General features: G+C 36.2%; 1 protein-coding gene across 2 annotated transcripts; it reads right to left on the bottom strand.

The window, feature by feature from the left end:
- Positions 1-4,053: 4,053 nt before the first annotated feature.
- LOC108987846 (intermediate cleaving peptidase 55, mitochondrial-like) lies at positions 4,054-20,372 on the bottom strand. 2 transcript variants are annotated; one of them, XM_035682946.1, is made up of 14 exons: positions 20,154-20,349; positions 19,152-19,226; positions 18,708-18,971; positions 18,235-18,327; positions 17,175-17,381; positions 16,536-16,639; positions 16,267-16,333; positions 14,527-14,634; positions 7,435-7,527; positions 6,913-7,003; positions 6,590-6,660; positions 6,002-6,057; positions 5,300-5,360; positions 4,054-4,545 (listed from the first exon to the last, which is right to left on the bottom strand). In XM_035682946.1, exons 1-14 carry the CDS (start codon positions 20,199-20,201, stop codon positions 4,429-4,431), a joined length of 1,455 nt encoding a protein of 484 aa, XP_035538839.1. In that variant the 5' UTR covers positions 20,202-20,349; the 3' UTR covers positions 4,054-4,428. The 2 variants fall into 2 exon arrangements, with proteins under 2 accessions (XP_035538839.1, XP_035538840.1); XM_035682947.1 differs by lacking the exons at positions 4,054-4,545; positions 5,300-5,360; positions 6,002-6,057 and having other exon boundaries at positions 6,592-6,660; positions 6,903-7,003; positions 20,154-20,372.
- Between the last annotated feature and the right edge of the window lie 1,582 nt (positions 20,373-21,954).

Here is a 21,954-nt window from a genome sequence, read left to right as displayed (position 1 = left end):
GTTTTCTGGGTTTGATCATAGATATTGCATATTTGTATAGCTTGAAGAAGTTCAGAAAGCCATCAGCCATGTATACCATGATTTGGATTGCAAGCAGACTCCAATTGAAGGATAAAAGCTAATCCCACTCTTTGAATAAAAATCACTCGACTATTTTTAAATGTTTTTTGGTGAAAAATACCTACTTTTAAATCTAAATAATCAGAAATGTTTAGATCTGGTTCTGGTAACAAAGTTTCAATTAAGACATGCATTCAGCCTGTCAAGCAAAATGGCTGCAGCAGATTATAAGCTGTAAATACAGAGAAGATGTAAAAGAGCAGATTGTAATCGCGTAAAGTAATCATTTTTTCAGTTTATTATTAAAAAAATTTATTAATTTTTTTGTTAAATAATTATTACATAATATACTGTTATAAATATATTTTCTCTTTATTGAGAGGAAGCGGATAAGTTTTATGTTCTTTTTCTTTTGAACGCACTTTTGGTGAAAAAGCCGTTCTGAAGTTTCGGCTTTTGCCCTTTGACAAGAAATCCAAAAAGGAGAGAGGTTACAAGGTCTGAACTTTGAAAGTGCCATTTGCGTGGAAGAAAAGAAGAGGAGGAATGTTGAAATAAAAATTGTGTCAAGACAAAAGCAGCCCATGAAACTTTAATTTCTGGCTGTTTGTTTTCGTTTCTTTCTCCTTGTTGATATTGTTCTTCTAACCTTTTGGAATGAGGTGTCAGCAAAGGGTTGTTTCATGGGCAAAGCAGCCTTAAATGGTAATAAGTTGAGAGCGCACGCTACTCGGTTCGGTTACCGTTTCAATAAGGAGCTTTGGAGGACGGACACTTGGTGGGGTGTACAGGAACTGCCAAAACCGACCATAAACCAATCAGACCGACCATCGAAGCACAGAACTGGCTAGAATCGACAAAGAACCGGTCGGCAATCGTGAGGAATTAAAGGAAAATTGATATCAAAAGTTCAGTGCCGATTTGAACTCTTGGAAAATCGTTGAACCAGTCGATCCGGTCTATTTATATATATTTTTTAATATATGTATATAAAATAGTGTTGTTTCACTTAAATGAGTGAAACGGTATCGTTTTAGAGCCTGAAAGTAAAAAAAAAATATAATAGAAAGGCTCCGTTTCAGAATAAATTAATAATCCCCCCTCTTCTTCTTCCTCCCTACATCGTCTTCTTCCTCTCTGCAACTCTCTTCTTCTTTCATGACAGACAACGACGCGACGCTTCTTCTTTCTTCCTCAAATCCTCCTCCTTCACAGAAGAAATTCGACGGTGGACCAAACATCACACTGATGCACGTCGAGATCGATATGATCGGTTTTCTCTTTCCAAACCCACGGTTTCGACCGGTTCAATAGACCCATGACAGATGTCAGTGGTGTCTCGATTTTGTGCCAAGATCGACGCTGAACCCATCGGTGTACAACCCTAATACTTGGTACTCTTAGGTTGTTTGTTTTCTTATCGTATCTTATTTAATTATTATAATTTTTTTAAAATTCTATATAAAATAAAATAAATAATTTAATTTTTTTAAATATTAAAATAAAAAAATATTTTTTTAATAATATTTTATTTTATTTTTCAATTTTTATCTAAATTAATTTTATCTCATCTATAAAAATAAATGAGATCTTAACTGTCTTTTAATAGATAATGGGTTTGGACACAATTTATTTTAATATTTAAAGATATAAAATAAATGTACAAAAAAAAAAAAAAAGGCATTTAGCAGAGAATTTGTCGGGACACAGCACGACCCTTTAAAATTAGTGCTTTACACGAATAATTTTATTACCATGGCATGTAATAATATTTGTATGTCCCTCCAAATATCTGTCACGAATGGTAATAAGACATGTAGTATGGTGACATGTCTTTAAAAATTAAATAGTGTTATTTGAACATTTTTACATCATACGTTATTCACATGAAATAATTTAATTTATAAAATTTAAAATTTAAAATTTATCTTTTAAATTAAATTATGTTATATAAATTATATGTGATGTAAAAGCCTTCGTATATAATTATTTTTAAAAATTATTGCTTACACAAACAATTTTATTATAATGGGATGTGATGGGTAAGAAATATTACATATATTTCGGGGGCCATCTAATAATTATTATATGTCCCTCCAAATATCTGCCGTGAAAAGAAAAATATATGATGGAGAGTAGTAGATCATCATTATTTATGGGCCAAGAGAGTCGGTGCCTAATTCGCAACTTGAGTCACTCAAGCCATTTGATGGCTGATATTTAATTCCGTTAATTTGAAACAACAGCAACCTTTTTTTTTTTTTTTTGGAATAATTTTGTTTTGCACCCTGAAACTACATGTTTTTTTTTTTTCAATTTGCATGTTCATTTCATTGGTTAAATTTGATCGAATCTCAAAATCATTGGAAGAATACTGAGTGTCCTGATTTTATGAAATTATTTGCATCTAAAAAAGTCAAACTTAAAAAGTTATTTAAAGATGGGGAATGAGGATTTCATTAACTACCGATACGTGGACATCAGTACAAAATCTTAATTATATGTATCTAATTGCCCATTTCATTGATAGTAATTGGAAATTACAAAAGAAAATCATTAATTTTTGTTTAATCTCAAATCATCGAGGGGATACCATTGAAAAATATATTAAATCGTGCCTCCTTCATTGGAGTATTGATAAGATGTTTTATTGTTACTGTTGATAATGCTAGCTCAAATGATACTATAATTGCATATTTAAGACATTTTTTTATAGAGAATATGTTGAAGGGAAAGTATATGCAAATGAGATGTTGTGCTCATATTCTGAATCTTGTCGTAAATGAGGCTCTTAAGGAGTGTGATGATGCCATTACAATGATTAAAAATGCGGTTAGATATGTGTGTTCTTCCCCTACAAGATTAGACAAGTTTAAGAGATGTCCAGAAAAGGAAAAAATTGATTGTAAAAAAAAAAAAAAAAAAAATTAAGAGCACTCATGGTAATTGCAACTAGGGCTGTAAGTAATTCGGTTCGGACTGGCAAAACCAACCTGATCGGATTGAATTCTGGACCTGTCAGTCTCGGTCCCAAAATATGTGGACCGACATTCAGTCCGATCCCAGGGTCTACAAATTTTGGATCGGACTGGACCGAACCTCTATATATTTTTTAATAATTTAATATATTATTTTTATATAGTAATTATGTAAGTCAATGATGTAATTTTTATCTAATTTATTATCATTGACCATATAAAATATAAAATAATATATGCTATCAATTAATAATAAATCATAAATCATGTGATAATTTTAATTTATGTCATTATATGTAAATAATTAATACATCATACATTCATACATACTCTACTATTTACACTTAATTAAAATAAAATAATTAGGTAATTCTTTTTAATACATAAGTTGCAAGCAAGCATGAATAATCTATCTACAATGAAATTATTTGATATTCATTAACCATATATAAAATGTATGATATTTTTAATAATTATGCATACTAAAGAGTAAAGTCTAAGTTAGTAGGTAATAACTATCAACATCATAAATATAATTCTAGTAAAATATTTTTTTTAATGAGTTAGTTATATAATCCACATTAGTAATTCACTTAATTTTAATTTAGTAATTTAAATAATTATTTTTATTAATTTACTTGAAAGAAAAAAGATGAAAAAAATAATAAAATAATTAAGCCAGACCAGTAGCTATCGGTCAAGTCCCGTCCCTATGGATGTTTGGTCCAGTCCGGTTCGGAAAAAATAATGTTTGTTTGAAAGTTTAGAAAAGTTATAATGATTAGGTAATGATTAGATAAATAAAATTGAAGATTTGAAATTGAAAATTGTTTGTTTTTATAGTGTTTGAATATTGAGATGATATAAGATAAAATGAGATGGAGGCATCTCTCTATCCAAACCACTTAAAGTGATTTTAAGACGCAATCCAATATTAGATTGTTGTGGAGCATGCTTTATAAGAATCCAAGAAACACGAATGGATGTGAAAGAGCTAAAAAATATGAACAACATGAAAACAAGATTGTAGGGATGTTTTCTCTCTTGCCACAAAAATTCTTACTACTTGTACCTAGAATGGATAAATGTAAGAAAATATACAGGCTCTCTGGATGGAGAAAATAAAGGACTGACATTGTACCATACCCCTTTTTTTTTCATCTATGATGAATCAAAGCGTTAATGGGTAAAATAGCTTGAAAATTTGTTACACAAGAATAAGACTACATGTTAAACCCAATTGATGCATAATTTGTCAAGGAAAATCTCGATGAGGATAATCTGTCACCCCACCTAGCTTTCCAAATGAAACCAATTCGTCGGAAAAAACGTTAACATCGATTTCCTCTGCCGGTCAATGACATTCTTGGCTCTTGAATTAACAACATGATTATCGACTGGATGCAGCTCTGAGGTTGTTATGGTTCTCTATCCCCAATCCATGACAGAAGTTGTTCAGCAATGATTCGATGTGTTTAACTTCTTTCGGCATTGATGCGGTAAGGACCTGATACAAACACAATTGTTCAGCAATGATTCAATGTGTTTAAAAACAAGTCTTGATTTGGTGGGGAAAAGGGAGAACGGATCTGAATTGAAAATCAGAGGAAGCACAGGAAGTTGATTGATAAAATTAGGAATCTAGGAAATTTCTTGAAAATGGGCCAAAATACAGGGTATTTGTCCAATATTTACACTAAAGCTGATCATCAGCCAATGATCAATGTGATCTTCTTTAATGTAGACAAAGATACATAGGAGGCACATCAAAAGACTAATGAAAGAGAAAAGGCCAAGCCAAAAATGTCCCACCAACATTATAGTGAGATCCATACATTGCTTATCAACTCGATCAAGCTACAACTAATATAGTAAAATGCCAGGAAAATGATGTTCTCATTAATGATTAGTCGTTACAACAACTGCCACTTTTCTGTTATTCTAATTAATTTTATCCAATTATCAAGGTATTACATAATATATGCTATAACAACCATCAAGGCAGTAGTTTAGTATAAAACAGTCGACGATGCAACTGCGATGAATAAAGAATCTTTATATTTTACTTTTGAAAAAAAATTATAAGGCTCAGAAGGACTGAAAATAACAAATATCATCAAGGAGGAAGTAAATAACAAAAGTTAACACGAATTTAAATCTAACTTAATAAAATTTTTCTAGTCTTGGCTTTTGCCTTGTTACTAGTCTTAATAAATTTTTTCTTATTCATCAAAAAAAGAAAAAAAAAATCTGACTTATACCTCATAGCCAGTCTCTGTAATAAGGACCTCATCCTCAATCCTTATCCCAATGCCTCGATAGCTGCATTAGACATTCTCAGTCAGCATAGTTTATCAGAACATTTGATGCCAAGAAGCTAGAAACAAATGGTTTAGTGCTATCACTTTCCGGGCAGAGGTATCTAATGAAGTCACAGATCTAATATTCAGGAACAGAATTGGATATTAAGTATACCACGTAGCGAAAAAGATGGGGAGCTAACTGCAATGACAGTAAAAGCAACTAATTGGCAATGATGACATAAATCACGAATGATATTGAGAAATGTAAAAAGCAAGTGGCAAGCTATCTAATTCCCAAGATTCCAAATAATGAGGGAATTAAAATTCAATTGCTAATGCGTTAATAAGTAAAAAGGTTGAGAAATTAAAGCGGTTACTCCTGTATCAGGACCTCCCCACTCGATTTACGATAGGGGCATGCCACTGCACGTCACTAGAGGGGAAAAGAGGAAAAGAAACATAAAATGTTCAAGCAGTTAGTTTCTTTCATAAAGAAAATTCTGTGGGAACTGAAACGGGTGGGTAAAACCCCTTGAATTTGCACTGATTGAGCAAGCAAGGCAACAGGCATAAACTGTCCTAAAAATCAAGCTCATAAGAGGTGTCAATAGGTACGAAGACCAAGTAAAACATAACTATATAATGAAGTTCAAGAAGTACCTCTCTGGACCATCGAAAAAAGATGGGATGTAGATTCCGGGTTCAATTGTTATCACCTACCCAAAGCCAAAAAACACATTGTAATAAACAAATCAAAGTAGTTATGCAACAGAAATACAAGTAGCCACAGAAAAAATTCCAGCACACTTGCATTCAGCTACTTATCATATACATGGAGGAAAATATTCACTTTTGTGCCATAATATATCTGATTTAATGGCTTTTGTATCACGTGTTATCAAATATCACAAGAGGCATACATAATTTCATTGGATTTCTCATTTTTCCAAAGGGAAATGCACCCCAGGAAAGGGAGGGTTGCTGAAACCTATAACTTGATATTGGTTTGACTGCTGAAATGAAGAAAAACAAATTGTGCAAGGGTGTAAAGTCCCAGTAAGTAGCTGGGGGAAAAAAGAGACAATAATCCTTCTTGGCAACAATGCTAGCAAAATCTTTGTTTACCAAGCAGAAAATTTTAATATCTAAATTTACACCCCCACAAAAAAGATGTGCTAACATTAAGGTATCACCGATTCACCGTTTCAGCACAGAGAAAGTCAACTGTTCAACAGGGAGGCAACTTACAACACCTGGCTTCAAAGGTCGGCAGTAGTTGATCTTAGAACAATCATGGACATCCATTCCCAGATAATGACCTGGACAACAAATTAATTACATATGCAATTTAGTACAAATTATCTTCTTAAGTAACCAATTTTTAAATTTGAGAAACTAGCAGATTTGGAATACAATGGATTGAGCATCAACTGAGAAATCATACTGCTAAGTCTATGTCTACACCTTTTCGTGAAAAAGAGTTGCCAAAATGTTAAAAGAAAAAGGGGGGGGGGAGAGAGAGAGAGAGAGAGAGAGAGAGAGAGATTCTGTGAAGAGATACATAGAGGAACCTATAGAAGTTGGGTTCAGCTGATGGTAGGATCTGCTTCCTTCATCTTTCAAAATTCCAATCTCCTTGAGTCCTTTGCGCAGCATTTCGACCTATGCAAGCATGCAGTTCTTCAAGGATTACATCATTACAATTTAACATGACTTCAAGCAGTCAGTAGATAAAAGACAAGACTATAGAGCTAATTCAAGCAACTGAAATGGAAAATCCATACTGCCACAAAAAGAAGTTCCAACAGGAAATTCCCTTGCCAATGAAATATAGTGATGACTATAATCATCATCCTGATAATATTTTGCATCAACTGGATAATAGTTTATAGGTAAAATTTTTATAAATATCAAAATATAACACACAATAAGGCGCCTTCATGACAAATAATGTGATAAAGTTAGTCAAATAAGTTATCGTAGATACGTAAAAAAAAGTTATTGTAGTTGTAGATGAAATGTTATTCTTTTCAAAAGACAGATGGTGCAAGGAATACTGGTCAGGAAAATACAATTCAGATTCAAGATCATACAGAATAATTGTGTATTTGCCGTATGGTAGCACCAGGTTTGCAAAGCTTCATACATTCCTTACTTGTTTGCATTATAAGATCATAAAGCTCATCCTGAAATAAACACATTGCAGGTACAAGGGGTTGTTAGAACAGGAAATTAAGATATTAAAAAAAAAAAAACCTTGGTGTGATATACAAAGACTCCAAAAAGTAAAGCTGATAGCACTGATTACTTAAATATAATCAAGGGTTTCAAAGCAGGTAGCTTGCTGCCTTGAAATTCACTTTGCTATTTCTACGCATGGGAAAGCTTGATCAATCAGCTGCTGTCACGCCATTTTCAGTCCCTTGTGGCTGCCCTAAAATCTCTCGTATTCTTTCTGCAGATGACTTACTTTTGTTTACAAATGGATCAAAGAGGAGTCTATCGTTCTTAATGGCTTTTATTACAGCCTATGAAGCAGATTAGGTCAGAAGATCAATCCACAAAAGAGAACTTTTTTAGAGAACTAATCCATGTTAAGGGCAAGGAGGCAAATTGTAGCAGCTGTAACTTCCTTTGCTGAGGGTTCTTTTCCAACCACATATTTGGGAGCTCCTCTAACTTACGGTAAAATCAACTCTTCTTGTTTTGAACCTAGCATTGCTAAAGTAAAGAAAAAGGAAGCTGGTTGGAACGGTCATTTACTGTCAGCAGGTGGTTAACTCACCCTATACAATCTGTTTTAACCTCCATCCCTATCCATGCTTTATCTGTATTGTCTCCTCCAAAAAGATCATTGATCCACTTCACAAAACTTTCTTGAATTTCTTATGGGCGGATTTTGAAGGCCATGGTAGGAGAAAATGTATAGCCTGGCATAAAATTTGTACACCAATTTCAGAAGGAGGGCTGGGGATACGGAGCTTATATGACACTTTGCGAGCCCTGCAGGGTAAGATGGCTTGGAGGGTAGTGAGCTTTGATTCTCCTTGGTCGATGTTCATACATAAAAAATACTTGCATAATAAACCCTCATTATAGACAGTTTTACCAAAAGCTTTAGCTCTCCCCCATTTGGAAATCTATATGCAAGTTCCATCTAATCATCCGTAAGGAAAGTCAATGGAGGATTAGGGAAGGTTCACTCAATTTCTGGTCTGAAAACTGGGATGGCAATGGGTCTTTATAGAGCAGAAACTTTCTTCTAACTTCTCCCGAGTTACAAATTAAAGACCTATGTTCTTTCTCAGGTTGGAAACATACTACGAATGGGGGAGTTTACCTCTAAATCTGCATGGGAGCTATTGACACAACATTATCCTCCCTTTTCTTGGTCTAGTTCTATTTGGAATTCATACTTGCCTCTGAAAATCAGCATCTTTCTTTGGAAGTTGGCACAAGCCGCACAATGGGGTGGCTTTAGATTCCAATATTCAGAGTGTTGCCATTCCTTTGGTATCAAAATGTGACTGCTGTGAGGGTGGGGGGACTGAAACTGCTGCTCATCCATGATGGCCAACTTGCTAAAGGTGTATGGTCTTACTTCTCTAATCTGCTCAGGGTATTTTCTATTTCCTCCTATAGCAAAGGTAAATTCTCTTCTTGGTGGATTTATTTTAAAGGAGCTAATCATTTACAATTTTTAGCTCAGTTAATTCCTGCTTTGATCATATGGGAGCTTTGGTTAGCCAGGAACTCCTCTAGATTTGAAGGTGCTGCTAGGTCTATTAGATATGTTTGTTTCAAAGTCCACCGTTGGCTATGGGAATTGAACCCTTTCCTAAATCCTATTACTGTTATGCCAACAACAGATGCAGCTACAGTTTCCTCCATACAGATTCAGCAGCATCCAGTTAAAATGCCCAAACCGTTTCATGTCAAATGGAATCCTCCTTTTGGTCGCTTTAAACTTAACATTGATGGAGCATCAAAAGGGAATCCCGATACTGCTAGTTGTGGGGGAGTCTTATGATCTCACAATGGCAGTTTCATTTTTGGATTCTCTCATAAGTTGGGCCACGGTACTAATATTTTCGCTGAGACATCGGCTTTGAGAATTGGTTTATTGATATGTTATCAGTTGCAAATATATGATCTTGTTGTTGAAAAAGATTCATTAATCGTTGTTAAATGGATTCAACAACGCAAAAACTTGGTCATATTTTGAACTATGGGAAGACATTCTTCTCTTGAATCAAGCTCTACATGTTGAGATTGCTCATACCTTCCACGAAGGCAACTCTCTTTCTGATGGTTTTGCCAATCTTGGTGCAATGGGTATTGATGGTTTTTTTTAGTCTGTTTCTCAGCTTCCATTACATCGATAAGAATGGTTTGCTCCAATTCCAACATTGATATAACTTCTCTTAACTAGTTACACTTTATTTGATGGTCTTACTGCTTTGTCTTTAGTTCATATAGGGTAATGTTTTGCAACGGTTTTGTTTTTGGTTTTCTTGTATACGGTTTACCTCTGCCAAAAAGTGAGGGTAGATAAATAAAATTGGGGTATCATCCTCTTTTATTAAAAAAATGGGAAAAGCTCGATCACTAAATTATTAATGAATGTTCACAATAAGGTATCACTAATGCAATTCATATGCACATACACACATTTTTCTGTGTGCGTGTATATAACATCCTAGACAGGCAGGCTACAGGTCTCCATCCCATCAAATCCTTCAGGAAAATACCTTTATTTTCATTTGTCATACGGAGTGTATTTGTGTACGCACACAAAGTATGTCTTATTCTTATATTATAGTTCAAACACATTTTAGCTGGAGTCACAATTAGTATGTTATTATCTATCTATCAAAAAAAAAAAAAAACAATTAGTTTGTTATTTATTTATTTATTTGATAAGTAAGAGATAAACTTTATTGATGTGAATGAAATAGACATGTACCAAGTACACAGGAAGTATACAATAGAACACCTAAATACATTCTAAGAGCGATGAACTAAGGATAAGAATTCATGAAAATCATCCCCGTTTAATACAATAGCGGAAAACCAAAGCAATAAAGAATGTAGAAAAAAATTCTTCAGCTCCACCATTGTCCGTTCCTAGTCTTCAAAATAGCGCGCATTCCTTTCCGTCCAAATACACCACACGATACACAACGGAATCATCCTCCAGACTGCTGCCACTTGATGACTGCCCTACAATTTTCTCCAACAACCCATCAAATCCACCACCCTCATAGGCATTACCCAAGCAACACCAACCCTTTGAAAGATCTCATCCCACAACCCCCTCGCTACTTCACAATGTAGTAAAAGATGATTTACCGATTCTCCATTCTTTTTACATATGTAACACCAATCCAATACTACACATCCTCTCTTCCTCAAGTTGTTCGTGGTTAAGATCTTCCCAAGGGCGGCATTCCAAACAAAGAAAGCAACTCTAGAGGGCACACGAGACCTCCAAATGTTCTTCCAAGGGAATGGGGTGTGATCCTGTGTAATCAAGAGTTTATAATATGCATTTACAGTGCATTTCTTGTGATCCTGAAACCTCCATTTCAAGCTATCATGATGTGCCATAGTAGTCCCCAAGGAGTGTAGCAGGCTGAAAAAGTCTGAAACCATAGATAATTCTCAATCATGAATATCCCTATTAAACAGAATATTCCACTGATGCGAACCATGAGCAGATAACCACACATCCGCCACTGAAGCCTCCTTATTAACTACAATACGATATAAAGCTGGAAAAACCCTTTCCAATGCATGATCTCCACACCACAAAGCTCCCTCCAAAAACCGATTCGGTTGCCCTCACCTGCGACAAAGCAAATATGATTTACAAAACTTGTCCACCCCTTCCTTATAAACTTCCATAGCCCCACTCCATACCCCCTCTCACTTCTTTGGAACACCAACCACCCCAAGCAACACCATATCTAGCATCTATAGTTTCCTTCCACAAAGATTCCATTTCCAAATGATATCTCTAAAGCCATTTCCCCAATAACGCTTTATTAAAAGTTCTCAAATTACAAACACCCAACCCCCATTCAAAGCTGGAGCACATACTATCTTCCAATTAACCAAATGAAATTTCTCCTCCTCCCCTATGCCTCCCCATAAAAAAGCATTAAAAAGTTTCTCAAACCTATTCACCACCTCTGCAGGCATAAGAAAGAGAGATAAAAAATAAGTGGAAATGTTAGTAAGGGTGCTCTTGATAAGAGTGGGATGACCCCCTTTCGATAAATACACCATTTTCCGTCTAGCCAACCTTTTCTCTATCTTCTCTGCCACCCCATCCCATATTGCTCTACTCTTGAAAGTTGTACCTAATGGAAGGCCCAAATATTTCATTGGGAAAGAGGACACACTGCAATCCAAAAAACTTGCTAGACTACGTATATTAGGAACCACACCTACCGGCACCATCTCAGACTTGCCAAGGTTCACCTTAAGCCCTGACACTGCTACAAAACAAAGTAATAATGCACGTAAAGTTTGGACCTGACTGCTATCCGCTTCACAGAAAATCAGAGTGTCATCTGCGAAAAGGAGATGTGAAATGATACAAGGGCTACCAGAGCCATTTCCCACCTAAAAACCAGATAAAAAACCCCCACCAACAGTAGCCTGCACCATCCTACTCAACGCCTCCATCACTATGACAAAAAGAAGAGGAGATAACGGATCACCATGTCGCGAACCCCTCAAGCTATCAAACAAACCAGCAGGAGTGCCGTTAACTAGCACTGAGAAACGGGCCATTGAAATACAATGACGCATCTAAGAAATCCACCTATCTCCAAAACCACACCTCTTAAGCAAGTACAAAAGGAATTTCCAGTTTACATGATCATAAGCCTTCTCCATGTCTAGCTTGCAAAGAATACCTGGACTTCCCTCCCGCAATCTAGCATCTAGGCTCTCATTTGCAATGAGCACCGAATTGAGTATATGTCTCCCACGAATAAAAGCATTTTGAGGCTTGGAAATAATATTTTTCCAAAACTGGACTAAGCCGATTAGCAAGAACTTTTGAAATAATCTTATAGACATTACTAACCAAACTTATTGGACGAAAACCCACTTTACTCGAAACCCTATGTTCCTTGGGAATGAGCGCAATAAAAGTCACGTTAAGTGATTTTTCAAACTTCTGAAAAACGTGAAATTCACTAAACACCCGCAAGACATCACCTTTCACCACATCCCAACAAGTTTGGAAGAAACCCATTGAGAAACCATCCAGACCCAGCGCTTTGTCCTTAGCCATACCAGAGAAGACCTTGAAAATCTTATCTTCATCAAAACGTCTCTCCAAGACACTCACATGTTGTGGATCAATAGCCTCAAATGATAAGTCATCAAGCTTCGCCCTCCAAGTTACCGATTCGGTAAGAAGAGTCTCATAATAATGTGCAATGACTTTCTAGTTCAGCGGGAGAGGATAGCACCTGAATGAAGCGACTCAATCGCATTGTTATGTCGATGAGAATTAGCCACTTTGTGAATGAATTTCGTACACCTATCACCCTCTTTCAACCAAAGGGCTCTGGATTTTTGGCGCCATGATGTCTCCTCTGACAACAAAACCCTTTCCAACTCTGCCACAACCGTGGCTTTCCTCAATAACTCCTCCTCTGAGGCCCCTTCCAATAATTCCTTACCCTCTTAACTCCTGCAATTCCTCCAACAAAGTGGACTTTTGATTGTCAGTGTGCCCAAAAACTTCCAAGTTCCACTTATTCAGATCTTGTTTTAAAGCCTTCAGCTTACCTACAAGAATGAAACTCGGAGTGCCACTAAACTGGTATGATGCCCACCAAGTACTCACCAACTCTACAAACCCGTTTACTTTAAGCCACATATTCTCAAACTTGAAATACTGGCGATCCCCAGTATGTTATTTTTTCCTGCCAAGCATGCTTATTATGAAACTTAGCAATCCTATAAGCTTAGCAAGCCCTGTATTTATGTATTGCACTACATCCAAAATCATTTCTTTTTTTTTTCTTTTTATTTTTATGTCAGGGAACCTCTCCAAGGCAGGGCCCTTCGGACCCACCCCTGCAGAGTAAACCTTGGTCCCGTGCACCGCACCCTCAGAAGTTTTCCTATACTGAATTGGTTAAATTGCTGGTTTTTCACCAAAGGGTGAGGCTTCAAATGATTGATTGCACCCATGAAGTGTTGAACCTTGGACCTTGAAGGGAGTGATACCCCAAGACCAAGGCCTTCACCACTTGGGCCAAACCCTTGGGGTTTCCAAAATCATTTCTTGATTTCCCCTTCTTTGGGATGAAGGCGACATAATCAAAGACAGTCAGTCACATGTATCTTTTGGAGCTTTTCACAAAAATTCTTTCTAATCCCATAGTTTGTCCTAAACCAGATTGGCAGATTCACATATTCTACAAAACATGTTCATCCTGAAACATTTTGATTTTAAAGCATTATTACTCCCAAAATATTTTCAAGCCACAATGGAGCCTTATGTTGAAAATAATCCCTAAAATAGAAAAGCAAATATGACTCATTGATTTAAATTAACTATCATAAAGGACACACGAAGGGAACTCAAGGAATGAGGTCTGAATCCATGTTACTGGAGCCGCAAATTTTCAGCGAATCAGTAATGTTCAGGTTATGGCTAAGAGATTGGAAAAGCCTCTTGGGTTACACGACAACAGTCGGATATAAACCCAAGATTAGGTACCATCTAGAGGTGAGGGCAAAATGATTTTTAACCCAAGATTACAATTGCATGATACCAGCCTTTTTCTGCTTTACAGTGTAAATGAGTATATTACTGGCTTTTATACACATCAAAATGTTGCCAACAACAATTGATTGAAGTCAATTGATTACATAATGCCCAAACACGACAAAATGCCCCACATGCAATTTGGTGTTTATGGAAATTCATGTAAACCTAGATTTCAAAAAAATTTCAGTAATAATCATTTTGTCTCAGAAATCATACAAAATCTAGATGAAACAAGCACCATAACAAAATTACATACTAGTTGGAATTTTATGCATAAGATGAGGAAAATATATACTCTCAAGCCTTATTGTTTATCAGATAGTGGAACAACATTCCATGGAGCATCTATAGCAGAAGATGAAAAAATTCCAATGGCACATACTTGAGCAGAAGAAAAGCTACCACAGGGTGGCCAGGTACGAGTAAGATCACTGGCATAACCATGCAATTCACATCCAACATCCATCAAAACAAGCTCGCCTTCTTTAATCTGCAAAATAAAGTATCACTATTACAATCATGATTGTCCTTGTACAATAAGACTATTGACCATTACAATTTAGCTTCCCGTCATATTCCTTTTGTATGGACTACATTGAAACCGTCAGCTTTTCCATTCAAATTACAGAAATTGTGCACATGACTTGCATTTTTTCAATTAACCAATAATGGTTTTTGATAAATAATAAAATTTTGTCACAAAGAGCAAAAGGCGCAATCTTAGTACACAAGAAAGTATACAAGAGAGAATATCTACAAAGAGAAAAAGCTACAAGAAAATCATGAAAGTTAAGTCCATCAAAGTCTTTAGAAGCTGTCCAAAGGATATGAGTATTGAGAAAGAAATTTTTTAGTTCCTCCAACATCTGTTCATGGTCCTCAAAATTTTAGCATTCATTTCCCTCCAATATACCATATAAAACAAGTGGGAATCATCTTACACACTGCTGCAATCGTGCACTGCCAGCTAACCATCTGCAGGAGTTAAAAAGGTTCACAATTCTTGTAGGCATGACCAATGCCAAACCAACCCTACTAAAAAAGTCACTCCATAAAGCACCGCTCACTCCACTTACACATGCAACACCAATCAATCATGACAACATTTTTTTCCTTAGATTATCCATGGTGAGAATCTTTCCTAGAGAAGCAGTCCAAGCAAAAAAAACAGCTCTCAAAGGGACCTTAGCCAGCATTTTAACCAGTAAAATGAAAAAACTTCAACATCTATCTTACATATTAGCTGCACACTAACTTTTCTTTTATTCCTACTTAATCTTGCTCATAAGTAAGCCTTGAGGCTATTTTCTCATCTAGTTTGCCACCATATAGCTTCACCACATCATGGAGATTCACGTTCATGGTCAAAGAACCCATGACAACCATACCAGACCATCTGCCATCACAGCTAAAAATCACATTCACAACCACAGTCACAATCATCACCATATAACCATAGATAAACCCGTAATCATCTACTCACCACATAATCATTGGCAAATCCATTATTCCAATCACCGCCTCATTGCATCACCATCACAAAACCAAAGCCACTGCCAGAACAAATCCACATAAAGCACCCCCAACTAACCTCTATACCTACCACACTGCTAGGGGTAGTGGAATCTTCCCACATGAAAAGCGAAAATTAGAAACAAAAACATCTTTAATTATTTTTTGAATGAGTTGATGAGGGAGGAAATTTACAAGAGAAGGATGACTTGAAAGCACCGAAGAAATCACTGTAACAAACATAAGGAGCAATTACTGTCACTAACATCTATGCCAAATTCTTCACCATCGTCCTCTCCCTTAGTTCATATAGCCCAAATCAAATCCCTTAATTCCTCCACCATCACGTGGATTTTTATGATTTGACTCTTAAGTCAAAATGCAAATCACTTGTATATTTCCATTAGTTTGTATGGAAAAGCTAACCATTCAATTTAGTCCAAAACAATAACAAGGGTATTCCACAGGGAGATACACTGAAATTCTCCCAAAAATAGCCAGATTAGTCAACATTTAAATGTTTCCATCATCTTTCATCTAACTGCTTTGCTCTTCAGGAAAGTGTAGAAAGTGTAACTGTCCAGGCACCAGTTTTCATTAATGGACTTACCCTCTGATCATTTCGAGAGTAATGTATAACACTAGCATTAGGCCCACCACCAACTACAGGGTTGAACCTGGTAAGAGATTGTAAAACTTAGCAAAATCATTGACAAGAACCTTTCATAAAGATATTGGAAACACAGAATATAATCCACTCTTGTTTGACAGTTTGGTCACCAATTTTAAGCATAAAAGTGGCATATAAAAAATGGGTCAAAAATCAAATCGTTCTTTTGGATACAAATATACAATCATCCAGAAAGGAAAGAAGCTTACGCCATTCTCTGAGCACCTCTCATTCTGCTTTCATATTCAACTTTAGCCGATAGTGCAGCCTCATAAGGATATGTCTTTGAATGGAACATTGTCTGCAGAAGAGCCTACCCAAGACCAAAATTCAAGTCACATTTTAGTTTATGCAGGGAATAGTCCATTCCCCCCCTCCTTTTGCTTTCGTGTAAATGAAAAGGGCAATAAGAAATATAATGGACCCCTATCCCTCTAATAATTAACTAGCCTTTGAACTGATTGATTGTGTGTTTAGAATGGGAATTGTTTTTTGCCACCCAACCCTATCTAAAGCCATATACTGGGTTAACTAAAATAGAGCCATAACCTCTCAGAAATAGTTGCAAATCAAATCGTTGGGTCAACCTTTTCTATGGAGAAAACCAACTTGTAGGGTAGAGAGATATAGCTCTCTGTATGTCATGAGAAAATTGATTTATTTCCAATGATTAATAGTAACTGTGGCGTGAAAAAGCGAACTAGTAAATATAATGTCATGTTGCTATCTGGTGATGTAATCTCATAGGCAGTTTTTTATAATAGGTCCCTTCAATTGAAAAACAAAAATAAAACAAAACAAAATGTGCCAGCAACTGCTGATTTACCGAGTCTAAGATTAGGAAGTACCTGGCAAGCAATTGACGCTGATTCTCTCATTAACATTAGTTCTGCAGGTGATTTTATCCAACGTAACTCATGGGTGAAACTAGAGAGGTCTTCCACTTTGCCATTGTTAGCTGCCTTTTGAAAGGGCTCCAATTTCATATATGTTGGTGTGGCTGTCTGCTCATTGTGGAACAACTTGGACGATCTCCTAATTATATCTGGAAGAATCTGCAGTCAATAGAAACTAAAGAGTTAGGCCTGGTTTGGATAGTGAAACCATCTCAACTCATCTCATCTCATCTCATTTCATCACATCATTACAACTTTCCCAAACTTCCAAACAAAATACAATAAACAATTCAACTTTTTCAAATCTCAAACAAAAAAAATATTAAAAAAAAATATTCCAATAATATTTTATTCAACTTTTAACTTTCATCTCATCTCAACTCACTATCCTAACCAGGCCTTAATATTGTGTAAATAGGAAAAGTATATGAGCAGCTATTGGATTCCAGCCAAGGAGATGACAGTAATTGAAACTTTCCTGAAGTTTAACGATAGAGTGAAGACTTTGTTGATAGGTCATGCCAACTTCTGACTAAACACTTGGCAACACCTAGAATTCAATAACTTAATAATAAACTAACGACAGTATTTTCCTTGTGATACCAGTTATCAGAGTTTATATGACTGAAAGAGCTCATCAAAAGCCGAAGAAAAAAAAGGGACAACAATATCACATGTAGCACTAATGTTAGTTGATCAAGTGTCACACTTGTCTTTATAAATTATGTTGATTGCTTCTAGCACAATGTAAATCAACCAGTATGATACATTTCCACAGATCCATAGATAGTAGAGGTACTTGGACAGGAAGATGCATGTCACTTTGAAAAGGAAAACAAGGGAGATAACCGATAACGTGAATTTGATGATATCTCAAATTCTCTATGTCCATGATGCTCAACTTACCGTGCAAAAAACTGCATAATTAATGACTGCTACCAGAAACTATGGAATCTCTTTGTCCTCAATGCAATTCTCTAATTTTTCAACCTCGCCTTAAGACTTGACTCACCTCAGGTAATTTTCTCATTGGATATGCATTCTCAGCCTTAAATGTCTTCAATGCTGCTTCGACTCCTGCAATTTCCCCTTGCCAAATAACATCCTATATAAATAATAAAGAAAACAATTGAGTCACTACTTGAATTACTGATTTATCTATGCAGATCATACAATAACCACAATTCAAAAATATAAATATACATGCAGGTTAATGTAACCATCCTTGCTAAATGACAGCTCTCTCAGCCTTGCAGCGTGTAAACTAGTAGTAACATCATCTATGATATATGCTGAATTGGATATACATAAAATTTACCATAAAGACTGAAGGAATAGATATATGCTTTTGGATATCACTCTAATTACATGCCCCAGATTACATATCTAGACAACCAAATCTGACAACATCACTGCAGTATGTGAAATGTTACAGATCTTCAGTAGGGTGTGAAGATAGTTCTAATCATACAAGACTGAGCATACATGAGGGTCTGCTTCTGGCATGAACATGCATAAACCATATTCATGACTTAAAACTGCCACTCCACCAGGCTGTTGGCAGCCAGTAATATAGGAATAATCAGCGTCTTGTCGAAATGTGTAAGGCACAACATCTGTCATCATCTTTACAGGGGCAGCCGCAATGATGGCCACACTCTTCTCTGGGAGAAGATCCAACAACCTTTTTCTCCTTGAGATGTATTCCTCACTGGTTATTCCGGGAGTGATCTCTCCTTCTTTTAGCAACTGAAAAAGCAAAGCATAATCATCAAATTTATTAAGGAAAGTTAGACTCCAAAATAATAGTGTATAAAGAAATATTACTATCCCACACAAAAGGTGGCCTCCCTGACATGCCAAGCATGGGCAGTTTGTCAGTCGGTTTGTGCACACAAATAAGCAAAAATAGATGTTAAGCAGGAGAACCTGTGGATGAGATGTAGGAGTTGGCTGTCCAATATCAACAACCTTCTTTGTACAATAGGCACGGCAACCTGTAGCCTGCAAATTCAACTCATAGAACAAAGTTATACCAGATCTAAGATTAACGTAAGCACTATTTATTTTATATTTTTCCTAACAGAGAAATTTACATCAATTATGTGAGTTCTCCACTAGTGAGGATGCACTGTGAAAGGGGGAAACCTCAATTCTTCATGTCAAAAAAGAAACTTGAAAATAAAATGAGGGGAGCTACAATTTACGAAAACAGGAGGGGAATTATAACAGAATGTTGTTACTATCACTATCAGATTCATGAATATCTCTCACCGATTAGTAGATGCTCAAAACTTTATCTCTTGTACAAGAATGGCATACAAACTACACTACCGAGCAAAGGCCACAAACTGAAGCCAGCAAAAACCAGAATTAAAATTTAACCATATGTTTTTCTCACCCAACCAAAGAAAACTTTGAGTCGATTTAACTTTCTCTCAAACTCTTGTCAAGCCTTAGACCAAAAGCTACAAGGTAGTTCGTCACCAACAATTTTAAGCTCTAGTTCACAATACACGATACTCGAATAAATGGCCTATTTGAGTAGTATCCACGTGATATTTGATCCGAATATTAAAAAAACTCAAAGCAAACATTGTTTTTTTATCCGCACCGGGTGTCCGACAATAGTGTCCCGACTAATCCCAGGGTGAGGCAAACCTAAAACCCGGCTTACAATGGTGACTACCGATTTCAAGAAATCTTCACGAAAATTCATTAAATTTAGAACAGAAGTTTAATGTAAACCGACTCTGAGACTATTAGAAGCTTCAGCTCAATACAGATGGGATAATTCGAGAAACTGTGGATGATTTGAGAGATTCCCACGTCATAATTCAATCCAAAAATTATAGAATACCCTATAAAATCTCAAAAAGAAACAAAAGATACACATACGAGAACGAACGTTTATGTTTTCGAAGTACATACTTGTTTGAACGAGATTCTCTGCAGTAGTTTTCTTACGAGAATCTGCATTTTTGTCACTTATGGCTCCTTTCTGTTTTTCTTCTTCTCTTCTCTTCTCTTCCTTAGTTTCTGTCCGTACAAACTGTCAAACTCGGTATCACCGAGACTTTCAGTTTAGGGGTTAAGGGCTCGAAAAAAGTTGTCGACTTTAGGTGGTGGAGAACAGAACAACGGCGCGCGCTTCTTTTCCAAGTCCAAAACTGTGATTGTTTGTCATACGACACACGAACGGGCTGTTGGCCTGGGCCTGACACGGGCAAGGCTCTAGCACAAGGGCTGAAAAAGAAACGACATTTGGTGCAAAACTACATGTAGGCAAGCTGACTTTTATTTTTCTTTTTTGTTTGGATGGAAGAAGAAATAAAAATCTATTTAAATATTTTATTGACATATATAATAGATTTCTGCAACGTACAATTTTATTTTTTTGTATATTTTATTAATATAATTGGTCAAAATAATTATTTTATATTAAAAAAATATGAGACCATCAATCACATTAGTAGAGTGGATAATAAATACGTAAAAATTGCTACGCATAAAATTTTTGTATATAATATATTCCTGATGTATAAATAAATATGTTACATATTTTATTATATGTTCCGAATCCCACAATAATTTGTAAGCAATAAAATCAACTTAGCTTAAATGAGCTAAGATTAAGTGATGTTTAGTAATTTAAGAATGATGTATTTGAATGTTGGGCTAAGCTTGTACATGAACTCAACTCAAATGAGCTCTTCCATGTTCCAAACTTAGCTAAAATGGTATAAAGCCGTCTATCTTTTTCTCACTTAAAACTCATAAGTTAGGACAAAAACTTGATCCGGCTATGTCTGGACTCATTGGTCCCAATGTCACGCCACACGTGGGCACGGGCTAGTTTAACGACAAGCATACAAACGAACAGCGGAGTCATAAACGGAGTATTTCAACCTACGGAAATGGAACCATTTTCTTGCTTTTACAAGACTCCGCAGTCATGAGATAATAATAAGAATGATATCACTGAACTTTGATAGTCCACTAATTGCAGAAACAAAACAAGTCCAAATCTTTCACTGAGAGTACCAATGGGTGGGGGGGACTGTTAGAGAGAACATAGAAGAAAGTTTCTGATCTCATCAATATAAGGAGACCGAGTAGGAATTATATGACCAAAGTCATGCTCAATTATCAGATAAAGAAGCAATGTCCCTGCTGCTAGCTTGGTCTGCTATCTGCCTGTTTTTTGCTGCAAAATGTAGGGGGGAGGACCGTTGTTCGATTGACACTGGAGCTCTGTAAAGCAGGATTTGATAGATGTACGGCAAACATCACGATCACAAGCCGCAAGCTTGAATTCAGTCCCTTCGAATAAAATAGTTGAGATGACGGAAGAAATGTGTTTCTCCAACAAGGAAAACTTCCCACTAATTTACGTATGAGAAATTCGTCTTAAACCTCTAGAGAAAAAAAGAAACAGTTTTTATTTTCTCGGGAAACGAATGGAGAGTGAAGGAAGGAAAGTGGGGGGCATACAGTGACGTTGACGCCATGTGGAGAGAGGCGGACACGGCCGAGGAGATCGAGGGAGTCGCAGTTGGACTCATTGAAGGCGAAGAAGCTCGTTGATTTCGGGGATCTCGTTGTACTTGTAGTAAAGGAAGACGCCGTACTGGTCTTGACCTTGGTCTTCGGCTTGGGTCTTCGCCATTGCTAGGTTTTGTATGGGGTTCCCTTCGAGTTGCAGATGATAATGGTTGGGGGAGAAGGTGGG

The sequence above is a fragment of the Juglans regia genome, chromosome 11, assembly GCF_001411555.2.
Source record: "Juglans regia cultivar Chandler chromosome 11, Walnut 2.0, whole genome shotgun sequence".
Lineage (NCBI taxonomy): Eukaryota > Viridiplantae > Streptophyta > Magnoliopsida > Fagales > Juglandaceae > Juglans > Juglans regia.
Note: the sequence above shows the minus strand (reverse complement) of the source record. Positions and strands in the feature narration are given on the sequence as shown.